Source organism: Corapipo altera, unplaced genomic scaffold, assembly GCF_003945725.1.
Source record: "Corapipo altera isolate COAL_440 unplaced genomic scaffold, ASM394572v1 47, whole genome shotgun sequence".
NCBI classification, from domain to species: Eukaryota; Metazoa; Chordata; class Aves; order Passeriformes; family Pipridae; genus Corapipo; species Corapipo altera.
In genome coordinates, this window is record NW_020884897.1 from 7,770,966 (window position 1) to 7,791,337 (window position 20,372).

General features: G+C 37.2%; 1 protein-coding gene across 2 annotated transcripts in view; it reads left to right on the forward strand.

Annotated features, from left to right (window-relative positions):
- LMBR1 (limb development membrane protein 1) overlaps positions 1-20,372 on the forward strand; it is a 66,905-nt gene that overhangs the window by 29,883 nt on the left and 16,650 nt on the right. For both annotated transcript variants that reach the window (XM_027648448.1, XM_027648449.1), the window contains 4 exons: positions 15,225-15,351; positions 15,564-15,632; positions 17,784-17,848; positions 18,926-18,998. In XM_027648448.1, the coding sequence (XP_027504249.1) occupies positions 15,225-15,351; positions 15,564-15,632; positions 17,784-17,848; positions 18,926-18,998 (334 nt within the window). The remainder of the gene's footprint in view (positions 1-15,224; positions 15,352-15,563; positions 15,633-17,783; positions 17,849-18,925; positions 18,999-20,372) is intronic.

Here is a 20,372-nt window from a genome sequence, read left to right on the forward strand (position 1 = left end):
CATGTGCTTATTGATGGACACGTGTATTTTTGTGCACATATGTGAATTTAGTTTTTCAAAACTACTGAAGTAATTGAAGGTCACAGTGATACATTACACCTTAGCCAGTGCATTAACTGAGCTATTGGAGTACCTGATGTAACTTTGATCTCCTGCATCAGTATTAAAAGCAGTTTCATATCTTTCTGTGTTCTCCTTGTCTTCCTTTGTATAGTCTGTGCATAAAGTTATGTTCCTTGTTTAGATAACTTTTCAATTCTTTGTCACTGATATGCTCAGATTCTGAAGTAGTTATGAAGCAAAGATGTCAGCTGTGTTTCTTTGTGTCAGATTTAACCTCATTCTTTATCATTCCCTCCAAAAAGAAAAAATGTGATATTTGCAGTTGAGCATCTGTAGGTCACGGTGCTGATGTTTCCATGTGTGAATAACAGACTGCACAGAAAATTATATGTGTGCTGCTGTGTGAAGGAGGCAATAATTTTTGAGGAGATAATTGCTATACCTTTTCTTGACCTTTAAAATATGCTTTCTCTTGATGTAACTTCAGCAGAAATTTGTATGTATTTGAAGTTGACAAAGGTAAAGATGTTTAAGAGTAATTTCCTTGTAAGAAAATACAAATAGTGCAACTTAACCACTGTGACAAACTGGAATAACTGGGTATTGTATAATCACAAGTGTAGAGTTTTAAAAAGGCTTTATGAAGTATTTTACCTTAATACTGATCTTTGAACTTGAAGTCATAGCATAAAGTTTAACATGAGCGACAGCAACATCCTGACCAATTATCCAAATTATCCAGACATCCCAAAATGTTCAGAACACAACACACAAAGTCTGTGGATTAAGAGGTTAACTCCTGGAACATCAAAAGAAGTGCATGATAATAAAAACAAATAGTACAAAAATTTGAGGTAACTTCCTTACTTAATTAATTAGGTAGACCAGGTGGAAGCGAAGAGGCCAGAGCTGGTGCTCAGAATGTCTATAAAGCTGAGCAACATGACAGCACAATGGAGGAGGAACAAAGATTTTTTTAATATACTTCTATCCTGTGTCACAGTTTGAAATTGTCCTGGTTTATGTCCCTTTTGGCAAACTTACATAAAAGTGACCCTGTACTGTATTTTATGACCAGATGACTTTTTTCCCAGTGGCTAATTTGTATCAGATCCCCATCTTAAAGAGACACAGAAATGAGTAGGAAGTCCAAGCCGGTTTGTCTCAATGAGCTTTCATTGCATGCTTTCATTATTTTTGCTCGTTTTTGCCACTGATCATCCATAAATTGTTGGAAATGAGTGATTAAGGAAGTGCTGCTTAGTGTTAGTGGCACATGCACATTCTTGGTATGTTTTTTGTGGGTGAGAGGAAATCGCGTACTGCACAAACAAAAAGGAAAACTCCTGCTGGGAACCTTTCAAGGAAATTTAACTTGCGTAATGTTTTGATCTTGGTGTTTATTACAGAAAATAAGAGTAATATTTCACCAGCTATTGTTATGTGTCAGCTAGTCTCTCCATCTGCTTGCCTTTCCTTGATAGCTCTTCCCAAATCCTCACTGAGTTTATTTTAATAAAAACACCACTTAAAAATGTAGCAGTTTATTCATAAGCTGAAGGCAGGTGAGCTGGGCCAGCGTTCAGAACATTTATTGTGTAGTGCTTGCTACTGTATAAAGATTTGGCTGTGGTGGCTGCAAAGTCCTGCCTGAATTAGCAGTGGCAGCTCAGCCTGTGCAAGTAAAATGTGGGGTGTAGGTTCCTTTCCAAATGTGAAATGCAGTGGTTTTTGCTCTTAAAGACAGATTTCTTCCCTTCACCTCTTTCACTGGAGTGTGACTTTTAAAAATATGTTTTACAAGTAAAATTACTTATTTGGGGAGAGGCTGAAAGATTGAAGCTTTGCAGAAATACCATTATTAACATTTTTTTGAAGCTGCTTTTTTACTGTAAAAGTAAGTTATTTTTAGTTTGCTGAGCAACCCCAGTGTGTATGTCTTCCATCTTCTCAGTAGTTGATTTGATCCACTCTATCTGTAGCAATGACTTTTCCTATTCATGTCACCACGAAATAAGACTGAACTAAGCTTCAGAGTCTGACGTATTAGGTTGCAATGCACTGTATTTGCAACTCTAAGTAACTAAACACACAATAAGTACAGTGAACAGTGAACCTGCTGAATTTTTTTCTTGATGTGTATGGAAATTCTAATTTCTGTATTTTCCCAGCAGCTTTGTTATTTGTACCAGTAAAACTCTGGTACAACTATAGGGGTAGAACACTGTAAAATATATTTTCAGGATGTGACGAAGCCAATGTAGGAAGTATATTTAAAGTTAATTTTGAAGTGTTTACTTTCAGAACCTTTTTTGCTTATTTCAAGCAGTTTTCCATGGAAAGAAAGTGTTCCTTTATGTCAAAATACTGGCAAATAAGTAGTCTGGAATTCCTTTCCAGTATGAAATTATCTCTAATTAAAACCAGTCAGTTTTTAAAATTTGCCTTGATTTTGCTGGAAAAGGGATTTGGAGAGTGCATGATCTTGAACCCTGTTTGCAAACAGCATTTGACTGTGCTTTATGCTTGCATGTCCCTCTGGCTGCAATACCCACGGGCCACTGTGTGTAATGGTTCTCCAAACAGTCTTGAGGTGCCCTGTTAACAGTGGATGTTTATTTGGCATTTAAGCTCATATTTATTTGTCTATAAAATCATTCAGCATGAACTGAGACTTTAGTGCTCTGATCTCTATGAAATGTTTACTAGTATGTAACTGAATTATTATACATTATATTACAACCCATTTACTCATTCCATTAGTGATACCAGAGACAAAAGTTGTTTAATCAGTCACATCAAAGGCAGCTGTTTGGTTTTGTGTTTTTGACATAAGCTAACATCTCAATTTCAGATATGAAATCCAGTTTTTAAACTGAAGTCCTTTAAAATGACACCACTTAAAATTTATTAGAGTTTATTGTTGTTTAGAAGCAGATCCTGATTATTCTGGGATTCTGATTTGGCAAGCAACTTGTTCAGGGTTTTTCCCTCTCCCTATTAAAATAGAAAAATACTTAACTGACATTTGCACTAACCCATAACATAATCTGTAAGATGTAAGGTGCAGAGTTAAGGACTGTATTTAATGGTAAATCTTGCATTAAGGATGGTCCATATCCTGAACCTTCATGTGCTTCCTGCTTCCACCAAAGTCTCAGAAATGCTGTGTACATGGCTAAATGTAGATTGGGTTTGTAATTTGTAGTGTAGAGGACAGGCCCATCTAATATTAAATTTGAGAAGACTCTATAAAATGGCAGGAAAGGGAAGATGAGAAGGTTTGCTATACTTGTTAGCATGTCACATTGATAAATATCTACACTAAACTCCAAAAATATGTTAAAATTATAGCTACACTACCGGGTCCTTCATTTGCAGTTCTGTAGAGGAAAAATAAATTCTTCTTTTACAGATATATATCAGCAAATTCGTCTTAAAAGAGTTTTGTGAGTGTATAGCTTGCTTTTGCAAATTTGTGACAGGAATATGTAACTCTACTGTAGATTCATGTGAGATGAAAATACTTTTATCTGTAAAAGTATTGCAGTGGAGTCTGTTTTCTTTCCTTTCACAAAGAGTATAAGACAAAGTTGCATTACACACAGTAAGAACCTGAAAATTACTACAGGCAGGTCAAAAGAGGTTGGAAATGCTGGTTGTATTAATTTTTATATTTCAAAACCTCAACTTCAGTATGCATAAGGTTTCTTTGGCCTAACTCTCTGTATTTAGACAGTTAGGATCCAAGACTGTGCAGGACAGATAAATAACATGCACATATTCATCAGCTTAAGGCCACACCATGTGGCAATGAGAGTGAAATAAAAAGAAATTCAAGAATCAGTGGCCAGGAGAGAAAAACTTGTCTGATGAGGAATAATGGCTTACTAGGAATTTGTTTTTGTAAGTATGTAAAATATTTTATAAGGTTTTATAAGATTTCTTGCTTAAGTCAGTTGGGGACATTATGTGCAAAAATCTGTCTTTTTTATTTTAGCATAAGGAGATCTGTGGTTTGTTGAATATATGTAACAGTTCTGTACCTGGGGACAGCTGAGGGGGAAATAAGTGGATGCTGGTTGTTGCACACATTGGATCAAGATGTGATGAGATGTGATCTGTGCTCCGTTTCATTGAAGTAGTTAAATGTCAGTAGGTTGCTTCCATAAATTAGAATGTACTTCATTTAAAGAGGCCTCAGTGTAAGTTACAAAAAAATAGGCTACCAGGAGATAAGCTAATGGTAGAGTTTATTTGGGATAGCTTTTCTGGACTGCCTACCTCGCTGCCACGTTGTTAGCTGAGCAGTGCTTCAGCTTTTCTGCCGTAGTACGTGGGGTTTAGGTTATAATTACTTTTTTTGACCAACTCCATAATGCTGGATGAGATAGAAAATCATATATGTAGATAGAAAATCAAAATGTGTCAGGTTAATCTGTGTATTTGCAACGTTTTCACGTGTTTGAGCTGTGAAAATTTGATGAACAAGATGAACCAAGGATTGTTAGTAATATTGGGGTAAAAATACTACTCAAAAAAAATTATGTGTTCTTTTGAACTGTGGTTTTCTGACCACAACTTCTCCAGCACACTGTGAGAAACTGCATTAGGTGACGCATTATGAGTAGGTAGAGTCGTCTGTAAACTGCTCAGTTTTGGAAGCTAGCACTGGAGCATTAGTTGTTCCACCCCATCTGAGCCAGGAATGAGATGCATTGCTGAACTCTTGTGCCTTCCCCACGCCCACATCGTCCTGAACTTGCACGTTTGTGCTGTATGTAGCATGTTTATGCTTTCTAGAATTTCCACAGTTCTTTGCTGAAAGCCTTAACATGTAGCTGGAAGCCTGCAAATGGAATGAGATGTGAATAATTTTCTCTGCTGCTCTCTTAGTGAATAAACTGAGTGGGTTTTTTTCTGTTACAGTTTTAATTTGGTTTTAGGATAACTTGTGGAGTTCTGCATGAGCAAAAATAGACATGTTAAATACTTCTGCTACTTGTAAAGTGTGCAGATGGAACAGCTCCCAGTGCTATGCTTGAGTATCTTCATTTATCATTGATGTAACTGAAGCACTGTGTCCTAAAAGACTTTTTCCCTAAGACACTTCTTTTTAGGCAGAAACGAGTATTTTTTAATTTTTGTTTGGATAGAGCATTCTTAATGCCCTCTATAGACCCTTCCGTTTGTGGTAGATGATAGATGTGTGTCTAAAAAGCCTGAGATGTATTTCTTCTTTTTTTATTTATTTTCAGTTTATAATAAAATTAATGTAACTGTTTCATTTAAACTAGAAAAGTTTGCCATCCTTTGGAAGGGAAGTACTCGCACATGCAGGATCCCTGAAATGACTGTAATTCAGGGGATCTAGAAGGCCCCTTTCTTAGTCAATGGAAAAAGGCAGGTAGGTGCCTCAAGGATTTGACATGTCTGAGTTAAAAGCTTCAAGAGGCAATATGAGCATCTTCCCATTTCAGTGTTTGAGTTTCTCTTATTAACTGGTAAGAAACATTAAATTGATCTCCTCTTTGAAGAATGTGATTTGTTTTATAAAAATGGTTGGTTTATGCATGAGAAATATCTCATTAAGATTTGAGTATTTGGATACTTTTACATTAGTCTGTGTCTTCATTTAAGTCTTCACTAACATCAAGCAGTGTGACAGTTCAGGACAAGCAAAAACTTTGTCTCTGTTATAAGTCTATTCATGTGTTTCTGTTAATTTATATAAAAATCTAAAAATACTTTACAGATTTAATATAATTGGAATTTTAATTCACAGAGAAGAAAATTTCCATATAGTTTTATATTGATAATGGAAAGGTTTAATATAAGTGTCCTAATCATAGAAAGGCATTGAACATTTTTCTAATAGAGTTCCTTTTATTAAATGAGACTTTACTAGGCAAACACCACTTTTGATTCCCTTTCTAAAAGCAACAGGCTTTTATTAATACTGATAACCACGTGATACTTAGACCTTTAGTCTACATTATTTATTTAGTATTACTAGAAATACTCCACATTAAGGATTGTTCTGTATTAAGAATTACTTACTTTGAATTGACAACACAAAGAAGGAGCTAATGCATCTGTAGTAAGGATTTGTGAAGCAGACCACAACTTAATTTGCAGCAAAGGAGGAGGGAGAACCAATGAATTTCTCCTGACCCCTTTTTTTTTTCCCCGATGTAGCTTTTAGAAGGGTTTCCCAGCTTATTAATAGAAACTTCCAACTTTCTGGTGCTTTGACTAATTCCTAGAAGTGTCCTTTCTTCTTATCTTATTCACCCTATCAGGAGGTTAGTAACAGACATGACTTCAGGGTTTTTTGAATTTAATTTAATTATTTTATTTTATTTTTCTATTATTTTTCTTCATTTTAGAACTTTAAAAGTGGCCTATGTGCTTCTACATGTCATTTGCTTTTGGTAGCTGTCTTCAGGGTTTCTTTCTGCCAGAAGTAGAATCACAAATTCCAAGTCTTTCATTAAACTTCTGCATTACTTATCTTAATCCTCTGCCAAGCTACAAAGACGTTGGAAAACATGTATTTATCTTCCTATCACGCCAGTCCACCAGGAAAGATTCTTTCTGATCCAAAAGTAGATGATTAGAGGGAGACTCATAGTGTCAGAAATCCCACAGCTCCCATGTTGTTGTTGCAGGTGGCTTTGGAAAGTCTGGGAAACTTGGTAGGTGGAAGGAATGGAGCATCTGAGAGCTCCATTAGTGAGGGCTGGGCTAGAGAACGGAACAGCAGAGCAAACTTGTGGGGGAAAGGGTAACGTTGGGACAGTCATCATTTTACGGTGTTATCCTTTCGTTTCTTATTTCCCTTCTCCCCCAAAGGTTTGGGTTGTGTGTCAGTAGATCTGCATCTGTCCTTTTTAGGATGGGCTGCAGCAGGGTAGTCGTGTACATCTGACAGCTGTAGGCTGTAATTATTTTATTCCAGCAAGTGTGTGTTTGCATTTTCTTTGCTATTCTGTCCAGCTCTTCCTTATTTTCAGAAATTTTTATATGTTCTGTTACAAAATTTGGGAGGAATAATATTTCTGATGTACTATTTCTGTGTTAAATCTACAGGAATGATACCTAGATGTGGAAGAGCCAGAGTATGCTCTTTCCTTAAATAATTTTAATCCATGTATTTGAAACAGTGCCTTAATTGCTAGGCAATAAATGAATCCCACACTATCATTCTCACTGGAGTCCCTGTTCTATTGGATAATTAAATAAGTCCTAAGGAAAAAGTGAGGAAAAACCTGTTTTTTATCCCAATTGCAAGGATACAAGTCTGCAAGGAGTCCATCTTGGTTCTTAGGTTAGTTCACTGAGTTATGTCTGTGCAGTGGTGTCAACAGGAAAGTTTGATGGATATGGACCCCAAAATATACTATAACACTGGGGTTTGATATTCCTCTGGGACTTTGAAGGAGAGCCTAAGTTTTCTTTGGCAGAGGAGTCAGTCCAGTGGGTGTACTGCATCCTGGATAGATGTCCTTTTCACCAGGCTACTAAATAAAGACATCTTTTTCTTGACCTCAAGTTGAGGTATTTTGGTCCTTCATTTCCAACTCTGCAGGCATAGGTCTAATACTTATTGGTACATCTCTTTGGCCAGTACCAAAGAATTATGTTTTTTTTCCATCAAGTTCCTTTAACTTTCATTTTGTTTTTCTCTCTCCAGTTCTTAGTTTCTCTTTGAAATTTCTGGATTTTGTTACTTACACCGTGTTACTATTAACTTCTATACAGTTAAATGATTTTAGCTGCCTTCTCTTGCTCCATTGGCAGAATGGTAACCACTGTGAAACCATCTGAGAAAATATACTAACACAAAAATCAGCTGAAAGTTTCTGGGAATGTTTTATGACTGATTTTTTAATGTTTGTATTGTGTGGAAAATAAATATAAACTTTAAAATATATGTATTGTGTTGTGATGAATAGTACTCATTTTAATCTTAACATTCCTACGGGCTGGAAGGATTCTGTGAGGGAAGAGGTGGTGTGGGAGAAGACACAGTCAGTTCTGGTTACAGCCTGAAGTATTTGGTTCTTTTATGGACAAGGAAACATTTTTTCTGATTACTTGAATCTGATGCCTGAATGTATTATTTCTTGATTAAAATTTTCTTAACTCACTCTGTGAGGGTTCTGAGTCATTAGCACCTACATTTTTTTAAAGAGCTGAGTACTCTTAAAACTACAGCTTCTGGGTTTGACTCAGTAATTTGTATAGTCTCATAAGGTAATGACCCCATAACTAAATGTCTGTGTGCTTAATACAGTGTTTCATGTTACCTGATGCAAAATGGGTCTCCTTTCCTTATTAAAAAATGTCTTTCTGCACTGCCTTGAATAGGTTGGAACCAGATTGCTCCAAGTTTGGTGTCTAACCATAGAAATGGCTGGAATGCTTGATGCTCATCTCTTCACTAATGCCCACATATTGAGAAAGAGGAGGTGTCTCATGCTAAAATTGTAATTGGTGTTAATATATAACATCCCCAACCACATACCAACTGCAATTCTCACTCTTCTAGTGCCTCCATTTTTCCTGCAGATGTTTGTGTGCATGTTTGTTGCAGTCCGCCTTGCACTGAACAAATCTTGAGGTTACTAAGACTCCTTACTGACACATGAAAACAATGGGCCTCATGTGTACTTTAAATGTGCCATGACTGCAGAAATGTTTCCCAGGCTTTCCCCATGGGTCAGGGCATGGTGTAAAAAGTGATGTTTACCTACCTTGCAAGAGGTCAAGATGTCCAAGCAGAACTGTGTTCAAATATCCAGCACCATAGAAACCTAGTTAGCGCTCTCTGGTTTTGTGTGTAACATGTAATTTTTACTTCATTGATAATAGCTTTTTTGTTTTTTTTCTGCACAATTTGCAACCAAATTAAAACGTGGAATTAACAAAAGCTATTCCATGTCCCACATGGGCAATGTATCTCCAAAAATGTCCATCTTATAGGAGCTAATAATATGTTCATCAAAATCACTATAGCCAGGTAATGTTCCAGCAAAGAGATGCTTTTTCTTGAGGTAATGATGGGGCTGTAGCTCTTTGATTTTACCAGGAATTTAGCCTCTTGTGGAAAGAGAAAATAACGTGTTGAAAGTTTTTAATAATTCAATTATTTTTAATCAGTTATTTATTCAATCAGCATTAAAACAAAGGAACTCTTGGTAAATATTTGTACATATGTGTTAAAATTCATAAAACATTAGAAAGCATTAAAAACTAGGCTTAAATTTCTGAAGAATATTTGTTTTCCTAATCACAACTGGCAGAGCAAAAAATTGGCAAAAAATGGCTCGACTGCTTTCATTTTTTTTTCCCAAAAAAATAACTCCTGAGTTTCTGGCACAGAGTTGTGTCACTGCTTGCAAGATAATGGTATCTTCCACAGCGAGTTTCCTAGAATGTGGTGCATGTTTTACTGTAGCCTTGCTAGAATGGCAATTGTCAGAGATTTCCTTTTAAACTTTCCAGAGTTAACTTGAGGCTCTTAATGGAGAGAGGAGCAGTCAGGATGTTTCTTGCCTGTGCACTGTCCTTGTAAGTCACTGTGGTCAGGAAAGATCCCTGTGCTAATCACTGGCTGTGTGAGATGTCTGAAACTTTGTGGACAACCAGTGTTCAGAGGAAGGTCTTCACTTGTTGCCCATGCCAGCTTAATGGCAAAGCATTTTGTATATATACAAAATATATACATTTATATAATATGTATAAAAATATATAATACATATATGTACATTTATATAATTTAAAGTAGTCGCAGAATTTCAAATAGGAAGAAAAATGCCCAACAGTTACTGTCTCCATTATCAAGAGCTCTTCCTTTTCCTTATTGAAAAGTTGTAAGAAACTATCACTACACGTTCCCTTCCAAAGTAAAACCAGTTTCTAAGTATTATGTGTGAACACCCACAGCAGGAAAAGTCTTACTGTGTTGTAAGTGGCATAATAGTCATCCTTTAACACAAATATACTGATGAGGGAGAGATGGTTTCCTTAGTAATTTTGCTTTCTGAATTTCTTGTATGACATCTGTTACCCCTTCAAGATTGTTGTTGCCATTTGTACTTCATTGGCCTTTTCAGCTGAAGGATTACCTTTTTTGGCTGTGTACTGTTTTTTAATATATTTTGGCTATTTGTCATCCAGGGTGACTTATCTGTGTTAATCATAATAGGAAAGAAACATGGTAAGACTTTGATGACACCTTCCAGAGTAGCAATTAAAAATTTGTTGGAACACTTCTAGAATAATTAAAACCATTCCTGCTAAAATTAGGTTTTTCTGGAAACACGAACCCCTAGGCTTGGTGCTCCAGGCAGCATAAGTAGCTCAGGATTAAACTAAAGACTACTGAATGTCTTGACAATTGAATTTTAAAGAATTAGAAGTCTGAAAGTCAGGTGTCTGTAAGGCTGTACAAACCACAAGATCTGTAGAATGTGTTTGTAGGACAGCTTTTATTTGTAGTCAGGCCTTGAGAGCTTCAAATACTCTTCCCCCCCCCCTCCCACTTTCCCCCCATTAGTGTATAGAGAAGATGACAGATGCTACTGGGCTTTTGGCAAGTTCCAGTCAACTGGGATTGATGTGTTAAACATCTTTCCTTTAATAAAATCCTTCGCTTGGTTAAGTGCTCATGTTAAAGAACTGGGAGGATTTTGAAAATGTGCTGTGAAACTTTGAAGTTTAAAAGAAAAGGGGAGTGGGGAGGGGCGTTGGGAGTATAATCTGTCAGTCCTTTTTCCCAATTTCCTTGCTAACCAGTTTAATTACAATTTCTATTGGATTATAATAATTTGCTTCCAAAAGTTTTTGTTGACCATATTTTTTGTTTTTCCATCTTCCACAAGAGACTCATTTTATGTGTCAGGTTGGCCTGTATGATGCTAGACTTCTGTTCAGGGACAGAATTGACTTTCAGAAGTGGCTTTTGCTTTACGGATAATCTGAAACTCACTTGAGGAAATTGTGAGTGGAACTATTGGAAGTGTTTTGTTTTCCTGTTCAGCAGTTACCAAAAATGTTATATGCTTGTAGTGCAATGACAGTTGATGTTTTGTTCTAGATACTTGCATGGAAAAAGACTTTGAAGTGGAGCTACTAAAACTAAAATCACTCTCCAGAAAGAGAAGTGCCATCTGCCTTCCAATTGTGGAGAGTGTTAATGCTTCCCAAGCAATGGCCCTAACTAAGTCCCTCCCAGGAGAACATCCCTCTCATTTTTGATGTACAGAGAAGTTTATGTATGATTTGAAGAGCGAAAATCGCACTCTTTTCAACACTTCCACCTTTCTTTTTAGCTCGCATTAGTGCTGTCCTGTTCCCTTTTGTTCTTTATGTTCCACTTCCGGTTCATCTCTTTCTCCTTCTTAGTGCTTATTCCCTCTTCTCTGCATATCCCTGAGGAATAGGAGCAACACCTACATGTACAAAAGTGCGGAGGCTTTTTGCACCCCTTGCCTATAGTAAAAAATTTGTTTGTGTCACTCTTGGTATTTTTTGGATATCTTCAGGGAGTGTCTGAATAACTAACCATGGTTTACATTGCTTCATCTGTTTCCTGTGAGGACAATGTCTCCTGATTACAGATTCAGATTTTCTAATCTTTGAGTGGCAAATAATCTTTCTAATCCCAGGCTTTATTCTAGATGAGGTTTTTTTGAAAGGAATAAATTTTTTCTAGGTCTTTCTGCTTCCCTTATTTCTTTCCCACACAGATATAAGCTGAAGTCACAGCAATATTCTTAGTGTATAGCAAAGTATAAAAACCTTAACGTATTTCAATTACCAATTTAATTTTAAAATTCAAGCTCAATTACATTTTCTGTATTTTGTGAATTTCTTTTTGATGTACCAGCATGTTTGGTTTGTCTAAGAAATCTGGGCAATATAATGGGGCTGTGTGAGAGAAGCGAAGTGACTCAAAGAAGAAGTGTTAAGCCAAAACCAAAATGTCAGGGAAGAGGTTTTTTCCTCAGGAAAAAAATAAAAACCATTGAATTTCAAGGTTTATTTGGATAGTTTTGCTTTATTGAAATAAAATACAACACTGCTTGTATTTACCTGTATCATTCTCAAAGTCAGAAGTATAGATTTTTGTCCAGCTCTTAAATTAGTGATGTTACTAATGACAATGTTCAAGCTATGGATTTTTCACTGGAATAAACGAAACTACCCTCAGCAGAAATAAGAAGTAGTAAGGGTGTCTAAGGCTCATTTCTCACTACTTTGTAATGTGAGGGTACCTGAGCACCGGCACAGGTTGTCCAGGGAGGTTTTTGAGTCTCCAAGCTTGGAGGTACTCAGAAAACACCTGGACACTGTCCTGGGCATCCAGTGCTGGGAGGCCCTGTTTAAGCAGGGCTGTGGACCAGGTGACCTCCCGAGGTCCTTGCCAACCTCAGCCATTCTGTGATTCTCCAGAGGTTTTCTCCATGTGAGTGTGTGCTTGGGGGGAAACTTCTGTAACTTTCGTTCCTTACAAATTGCAGCTGTTTGGGAGGTATGCTAATGTGTGTAAGTATGAACTAATGTGCCTGGAACATTAATGTTTTCATGGGACACAATCTTATGGGTGCCTAATTGAGATTAAGTATTTACCTATATAGCCTTCCTAAATCTTTGTTTGCGAAGCCTAGCCATGATTTACCTATGTGCCTTAAGTGTCTTAATTTTTTTTTTTTTAAATCCTTGACCGTTACCAGGTATTCATTGCTGTCTATGACAGAATATTTCTATCTAATTTCACTGAAGTTCCTAGAAATATTATTATTTTACTATTTTAAAATGATCATCAGTGTGTGATTCTTGGTGTGTATGTGCTGTAATATAAACAATGTCCTGCTTTGGAGTGAGCTGTCAGTCCTGCTTTTCAATACACACGAGACTGCAGTATTGTTGGTGTATCACACATGTGGAGATAGATGTAACTATTGAGAGCAAAAGAAGATTGATTCAATTTTCCAGGAATCAAAGATTGATCAAACTAGCATGGAAACAAAAAACTGGGGAAGGCTCATTGGGCAGCTAACTGGCTTTTTCTGGGTTTTATACCAATGGTACTTGTGGCCAAAAGCAATGGTTAGCTCTGGGTACTTGCTGTGGTCATTCCTTTTTTTGAGAGTGTTACTTGTATCATCCTAATTTTACCTGTCTTTAGCGAACACCTACAGGTGTTATTTACATTGACTGTCTCCATAATAGTGTATTTCTTCTTTGTCTGTTTTGACAATCCAAGGGAGGAGGATTTGGTGCTCAGGTCACTATATAAAATGAAATATTTTCCAGGTTTATCCAGAAGAATCTGCTGCTGTGACAACTGAAGTCAGAGAGGCTGAGATTTGTAATTGTGTCTCATAGTAGGGAAGAAAGGAATCCAGTTTCTGTGGCTGAGGCCTTCAGGAACCCAGACAATAGATTTATATTTATTGTCTTGGAAAACCTGAAGTAGATCTCTGTGGATATATCCATGAAAGTTTTGGGTTTTCTTTAGTCCTTTGCCTTCTGCTGTAAAGTAAAGGCTCTCTATCAGTGCTCAGAACTTAGACTGTAATCTGTTTGTTTCCTGGTAATTTATTACTCAAGTTCAAAACTTTACACATGTATTTGCCTTTCATGCTCACCTTCAAAATAATTCATGGAAGACTGAAAGCTGGTTTTTGAACACTACAAAAATAACATTTTTACAACTTTTAACAACCTCAAAGCTCCTTTTCTTACATACAAAATACATTTTAGGAGTAAAACTGTATCCTATCCTATGCTAGTTTAATTTGAAATTTAGTTGTTTGAGATTGTTTATGGATTTGGACTTCATCTGTCCACTTTATCCTTAAGGGGAATTTTGTGAAGGTCTCTTTTTGTCTATTTTCCTTTGTGCCACCTTAGCTGTTCTGCAGAGGCTGGTGGAGGAGAGGAAGTGCTGTGCTACAAGTGATCAGTGCTCATGGTCAGGATGCCTGAGGTCCTTGTTCATGGTTGATTGTTGTGATTATGTAGGAAGCGTGATTTTTCAGGGTAAATGCCACGTAAAGATTACCCTGTTACTTAAGCAGTGAGGGAAGAGGTGACAAAAATAGACAAACAACGAAGTAAAACGAATTTTCTGCTTTTAACTACCACGTAGTCTTTGCAGTGAGATATCCCCAAGTTGGTGTCAACCTGTGTGAGAAACAAGAGTTGGGTTTGCTTGTGGAGCAGTGTACTGGCAAACAAAGAAAAATAAAAGTAAAATTGTTATTTGAAAATCAATCTAATGGTCCCTTCATAGCCAGGATGCCTGAAGAAAGTGTCCAAATTGCTCTATTGCTCAAAATTAGTTAAATTAGTGATAAAAACATGAGCAAAAAGTAGATATGATTTTATGTGTTGGTATAGTTATATTTGCAAATCTAAGACTCAGCTATTAGAGCAACTATTAGAGCGTTGTTAAATGTTTAGACTGGAGCAAATGCTGTGGTCTGCCACCTTGTAGAGGAGTGATTTGTGTTGTGTTTCACGAGGCACGCAGGGATGATGGGAATGATGGGAACGGTGGCTGCAGCAGGAGCCAGGAGCCAGCAGTACTCCGGCTGTGCGCTGGAGGGCTCTGAAGACTGAGTGGTGCAGCTGCAGCTGCAGAATGTATTTTAAGGAAATTGGTGCATTGTACCTGCGCAGGGTTTAATGCTTGCCGGGCCATTTGGCTATTTGCCATAATTGGCTTTCCATTCCCTTGATTGGAATCATAGATAAAAATTTGCTAATCCACTTTCTTTGCTGAAAGTATTAGGAAAGTAATCCATCTTTTAAAAATGCTCGAGCAAAATCATATGGTATAAAGAGTACTTTATGGAATAATGAGATTAATGAGAACTGTAAGGCATATGCAATTTAAAACGTTTTTCTATGGGTTTAAGGGGGAAAATGCAATCTGGACACTATAAAACCATAAGTACTTCCTTTTTTATGCACTGCCTTTTAAATGTGCATTACATGTTATGCTTTTGTCTACATGATAAAATGTGAGTATATATTTAGGAAGAAGGTTCTGCTATTTATTTGTAATTTTTTTATATTTAAAAATATCTGATTAAAACTTCTTGACTGTGTTCTTTCCTTCCTCTCCCCTCTTCTGCCCACAGGGCATCAGAGCACGCATTTTGGAAACCCTTGTAATGCTCATCCTTCTTGCACTGCTTATCCTTGGAATAGTATGGGTGGCTTCAGCACTCATAGACAATGATGCTGCCAGTATGGAGTCTTTATATGGTATGGAATGCAGAAGAATGATCACACTAATTTAATTTTAATTACAGAAATGAGTGTTTTCAGTTAAGTATATTTTTAGTAAATGCTATGTGAGTGTTTGCACAGGTTGTAAAGAATCTCTATTCGTTCAGTCAGTGCCATTTTTCTTTTAAATTCTGTGACATAAGTAGCCTGTATAATAAGCTAAGGCTGTGCTCAATGTTTCTTTACAGACCTCTGGGAATTCTACCTCCCATATTTATATTCCTGTATATCACTGATGGGATGCTTGTTACTTCTGTGTAAGTATTTTCCTGATTGTTCCAAAAGATGAACCAATTTAATGTTGGGGGGGTTTTGTGTGGGTTGGGGGATTTTTTTAGTGGTGGGGTTTTTCTCATGATTAAAGGAAATTTTTTGATTGTGAAAGTTAAGAGTTTGATTTTTTTTTTCCCTTTTCCTAGTAAGTTTAAATTCAGATGTAAATTTGTTAGGTTTGGGCTCTGAAGTTTAAATAAATGGTACCTTACATTTCTGGATTTTGAGCAACTTCAGACCTCACCCAAAACAATTTTAACTTATAACTTGTTAAAGTAGGTAGGTGAAAAATAGGAACACCATTCTGCAAATAAAAGCACAACTTTTAAATGAAATGTCTGCAGGAGGTTGGCAGTATGGTGAGAAAATTATTTTGGAACACTTTGTCCTATATTCAGTAAACTACCTTTCTTCCTTTTGTAATTGAAAATGTTGCTGTGTAGACAGGAGTTGGAAGATGGTGCAGTCAGGTTTCATAATCACAGAGCTGGTATCTGGCCAGTCTGCAGGTCAGTTATGCAATTGCATTTAAAACAAATGGAATAAAACCCCCAACTTTATATCAACTGGTCTTAGCCAGAGTTGAGTCATCCGTGTTTAGGGGAATAAGAAACATTATGGAAGGCTCCAAATCCCGCTTATAATCTCAACCCCATCCCTGAATGCTTTCTAGAAAACTGCTGAGAGGGACAGAACTTTCTAGACTGTCATGGTATCATCCCTTTTCCAAGCTTGATAAGTTCAGAGCTAACCTAGGGCTAGCTAGGCTCCTAACTGTGGAGAAAGGGTGGGGAATGATAATCTGAAATGTCCCTAATACTAAGCAGATCTGTCTATGAAAGAGACCTTGGTGTGTGCAGATTCCCAAATCCACTTTAGAGGAAGCTGGGAGTGGTAAAACTCTGTAGTTCTTGGTGTCTGGTGCAGCCTGTTCCAGAGTGTGATTCACAAGAGGTGCTGATAATGGGAAGCTGGTTTACAAAACTTCTGCATCTGCCCTGTAGTTTTGTTTCAGCAGAGCTGAAAACACATCCTGTGTTCTGGGGCTGTTGTAAACCAGTTCACCAAAATCGTTGTGATTAAATGCCAATTTTTGGAAGAGTTACGTGTATCTTGTACAAGCAAATCACTGAGGTGATTTAAGGCCCTCCAAAAGCTGCTAGATCTGTGTAGCTGAAAGGGCAGCATAACAGCAGTGAGTCAGCTGCTGGAGTGGAGCTTCTGTAGATCTTCAGCTGGTTTAGATGCTGCAGCAATGTTTGAGTAAAGCCTATTGCAGTGTTGATTTGGAGCATCACTTCCTTTCTCTTTTCTCCTTTTCCTGCAGGCTTCCTCTGCAGTAAAGGAAGACTGGCTTAAGTTAGATTTTTTGAATATCTTGTATTTTTCCTGTGATACATAGAAGTTACAGATCAGAAAGGACCCATTGTTATTTCTTAGCAAATAGCTTAAAATCTGGCAGCAGAACCTGTTACCAGCTGAAGTTGCAGGATGACTTTCAGAGCAAAGCGGCTTTGGGATCTCTTGACCTTGCAGCTACACCTGTGCTAATAGTTGCAATGGGCCTGAGATGTTCTCCAGTGCAGTGGCCAGCCAGTGTCATTCCACTCAGGATATTGCAGTTGGCAGAAGGTGTCTGTGTATGTATTGCCTCATGATAATGGTTCCTGGGCTGCATGAACTCCAGAACTGCACTGAGAATTGTTTGAGAATTTGCCCAGGGCAAATCATGCCAGGGATAGTTCTAGCGAAATACTGGTGTGGGCAATCCATTCTTAAAGCCCAGGAATGTATCCTGGCACTGCTGAATTTACTAGTGTAGACATATCCTCTGGTGCCACATGCTTTGAATAAATAATTAGTTGAGAAAGTTTTAAGATATCTGATAATATGGTGTTTTTTGTTGCCGAAAGAAAAAAATCACAGTTAAGCTCTTGAAGGGGAGAGATGCTCGTCTTGTTCAAAAATCATATGATTGCAATGTGCTTAAAACTTCACCTTGTGGACCTTGAAGCTCTTGCAGTTCTCTTCAAAACCAAAAAATGGTTATGTGTGGAATAGCACAGTGAACATCCAATAAAACTTGGTCTCTTTCTTACAAGTGACTGTTTTGCATACTCTCTCTTCCCCCACAGTGTGCACGCCAGTGGGACTCTCTCGGATGTTTACAGTAATGGGTCAGTTGCTGGTGAAGCCGACAGTAAGTGCCACACAATTCTGTCCTCCTGTGCAACCTGTGCGAAGGTAGAATGGCATTTGGGTACTTTCTTTTAGCATGCTTGCACTTCTATGGAATTCTGACTTCAGGTGATCAGAGTTTTTATAGCCATGACTTGTGTACTCATTTGAAATTTTTCATATAGCACAAGAGCCTGGTTTTTTTTCCACAGAAATTTTTTCTTATTATAATACAAACTTCCTCTGATTTTTCAATTTTTATCAATGCTACTAGTATTATTCATTGCCAGTATTTCCTACTGTGTTTTACAAACACCTGGAAAGTGTGGGCTTGTTCTGAGTTCAGGAGCAAAGGATCCAAGAGCAAACAAAGGCTGTATAACAGGAAGGGTGCCTGGGGGTACACTTAGATGGGTGAAATGTGGGTAGTTGGCATAGCAAAGAACTTTTTATGCACAGATATTCTTCTGTTCACCTACTGAGTGCTGTGAGGGATGGGAGAAGTTTGTACCACATACAAGTGCTCTAGTGATTGGCTATTGCATTTCCTTGTTCATAGTTACTAAAATTTGGGTGCACTTAGGTCTTGCATTCCTTTTCATTGGTCAGTTCAATCCTGGAAGTACAAAGATAATATGAACTGTTTTGCTATCCATAAATTTTAATCTCAAAGCACCTGTTAGTAAGGTAGACAGACTTAATTTATTTGGTTTTAGCTTCCAATAGCAATTTATATTTCCTTGAAATACTGGCTTCTGTGAAAAGTTAACTTTTTAATATCCTTTTTCGAAATCTGTAGTTATTTTTGTTTAAATTGAGCGTGAGGGTTGATATGATTTGAAGGTAGGTCAGATATACTGTTCCATCTCTTTAGACTGAAACTGAATGTAAATAAAAACTTAACAGGAAGTTTACTTGCAGTAAAGAAACAGATCTGTAGCAGAATGGAATAATGTTTCTGTGAAGTTCTCATTTGTGTCAGTATTGTAAAGTGTAGACTCTATATTTAAAATATAGGTTACTGGAGCAAAGTGAACCTGTGCAGTCAGGAAAAAAAGTGCCTCTGATACTCAGTTCATGTTTCTGTTTCCAAATACAGATCCTGGAAGACCTAGATGAGCAGATGTATATCATCACTTTGGAGGAAGAAGCAATTCAGAGGAAGCTTAATGGTATGTGTGGTATGCCTGTTGTGATTCTGCTCCAGATACAGTATTTAGGGTAGAGTGGTTCTGCTCAGGAGCATTGGTCTCACTGTTTTCTCTTAAAATCCAAAATTTCGACGTCTTAGCACGTAGAAAGCATTATATGTGTGTGTTTCATTGCTCACTGGGTTGTTCAAGATTGGCCCTTACGTGTGTGGTTCGCTTTGGGTTTGTTTTTATCGTGTTCCTCAGCTCTAATGTGTGAATGTTCTGAGGAAGCAACTGAGCAGTGGCCAGACCCACAAGTTTACTGCAAAATATCTTGGCTTGGTAAATGACTCAATTTTAGCCTTGTCTGAAGAAGCACTATAAGCAAGAGATTCCACTTTCTACAATGTGCGTTTTGTTTTTAATTTGGAGGGGTTTTTGTGTTTCAGTTCATTGTTATTCAGAATCTAAGGCAATAATCCATTAAAAATCAGAGCAGTCCTTTATATTCTAGGAGCTATTTGATGAATTTAATACTTTGAATAATTATATTGATAAATAATTAAAATACATAATTATAAAAATGTAGACTTCTTGTATTTAATATTACAGTCTTGCATTTCTTAATAAGGTGTTTCTGTTTGGAAGTATTCAAAAAACAGTATGAAGCTTTGGCTTCCAAGAGAAAGAGTATTGAAACATGGCAGGTACCAATTATGGAAATTGTATTGGTTCTATAAACCTGGAAATCATGTGCAGATCTTCTGACTTGCTTTTAACAGCATGGATAAACCATCCATCCACAATTGTTTCAGGCTGGAAAACCAAAGAATATTCGTGTCATGACAAACCCATTGTTGTGCTGTCTTATGACTTATTTTAGTCTTAATTTTCTTAATTTCCTGCTTTTTCTGTCCTACTTTTCAGTCTTCTGTCATATATCTCAATCCTTCCTTCTTTGAGGTCTCAGTAAGTCTCCTTTCAAAGTTGCTTGGTGAGGGAAAGTACCTTTGATAGCAGACATCATGGTGGTCATCTTTATTCCAGTGTTTAAAATTTCTGGAGATTTAATGATTTCTTTGTGCTAAAATCAGCCATTGTTTCAGTTTAAAAGTAACATTCACCTTTGCTGTTTTGGAAGCCCAGGTTTCTATACTATTACACGTGTTTATAACGTGCAGTCACAGACAGGCACACAAAAAGGTGCATGCAGTGAATGTTTTTGAAGCTGTGATGGGGTAATGATGATTGTTCTGTGTGTTTGATGTTAGCTGGGAGCTGTAAGATATTTGTTATGGAGTATTTTATGTTGTCATGGTGATTGTGCTTGTGTGCGACACAAAAAAATGACCCGATGGTTATTCAAGTATCAATTGGAAGTAGCACAGGGCAGGTTCTGCTGTTCAGGTAGGG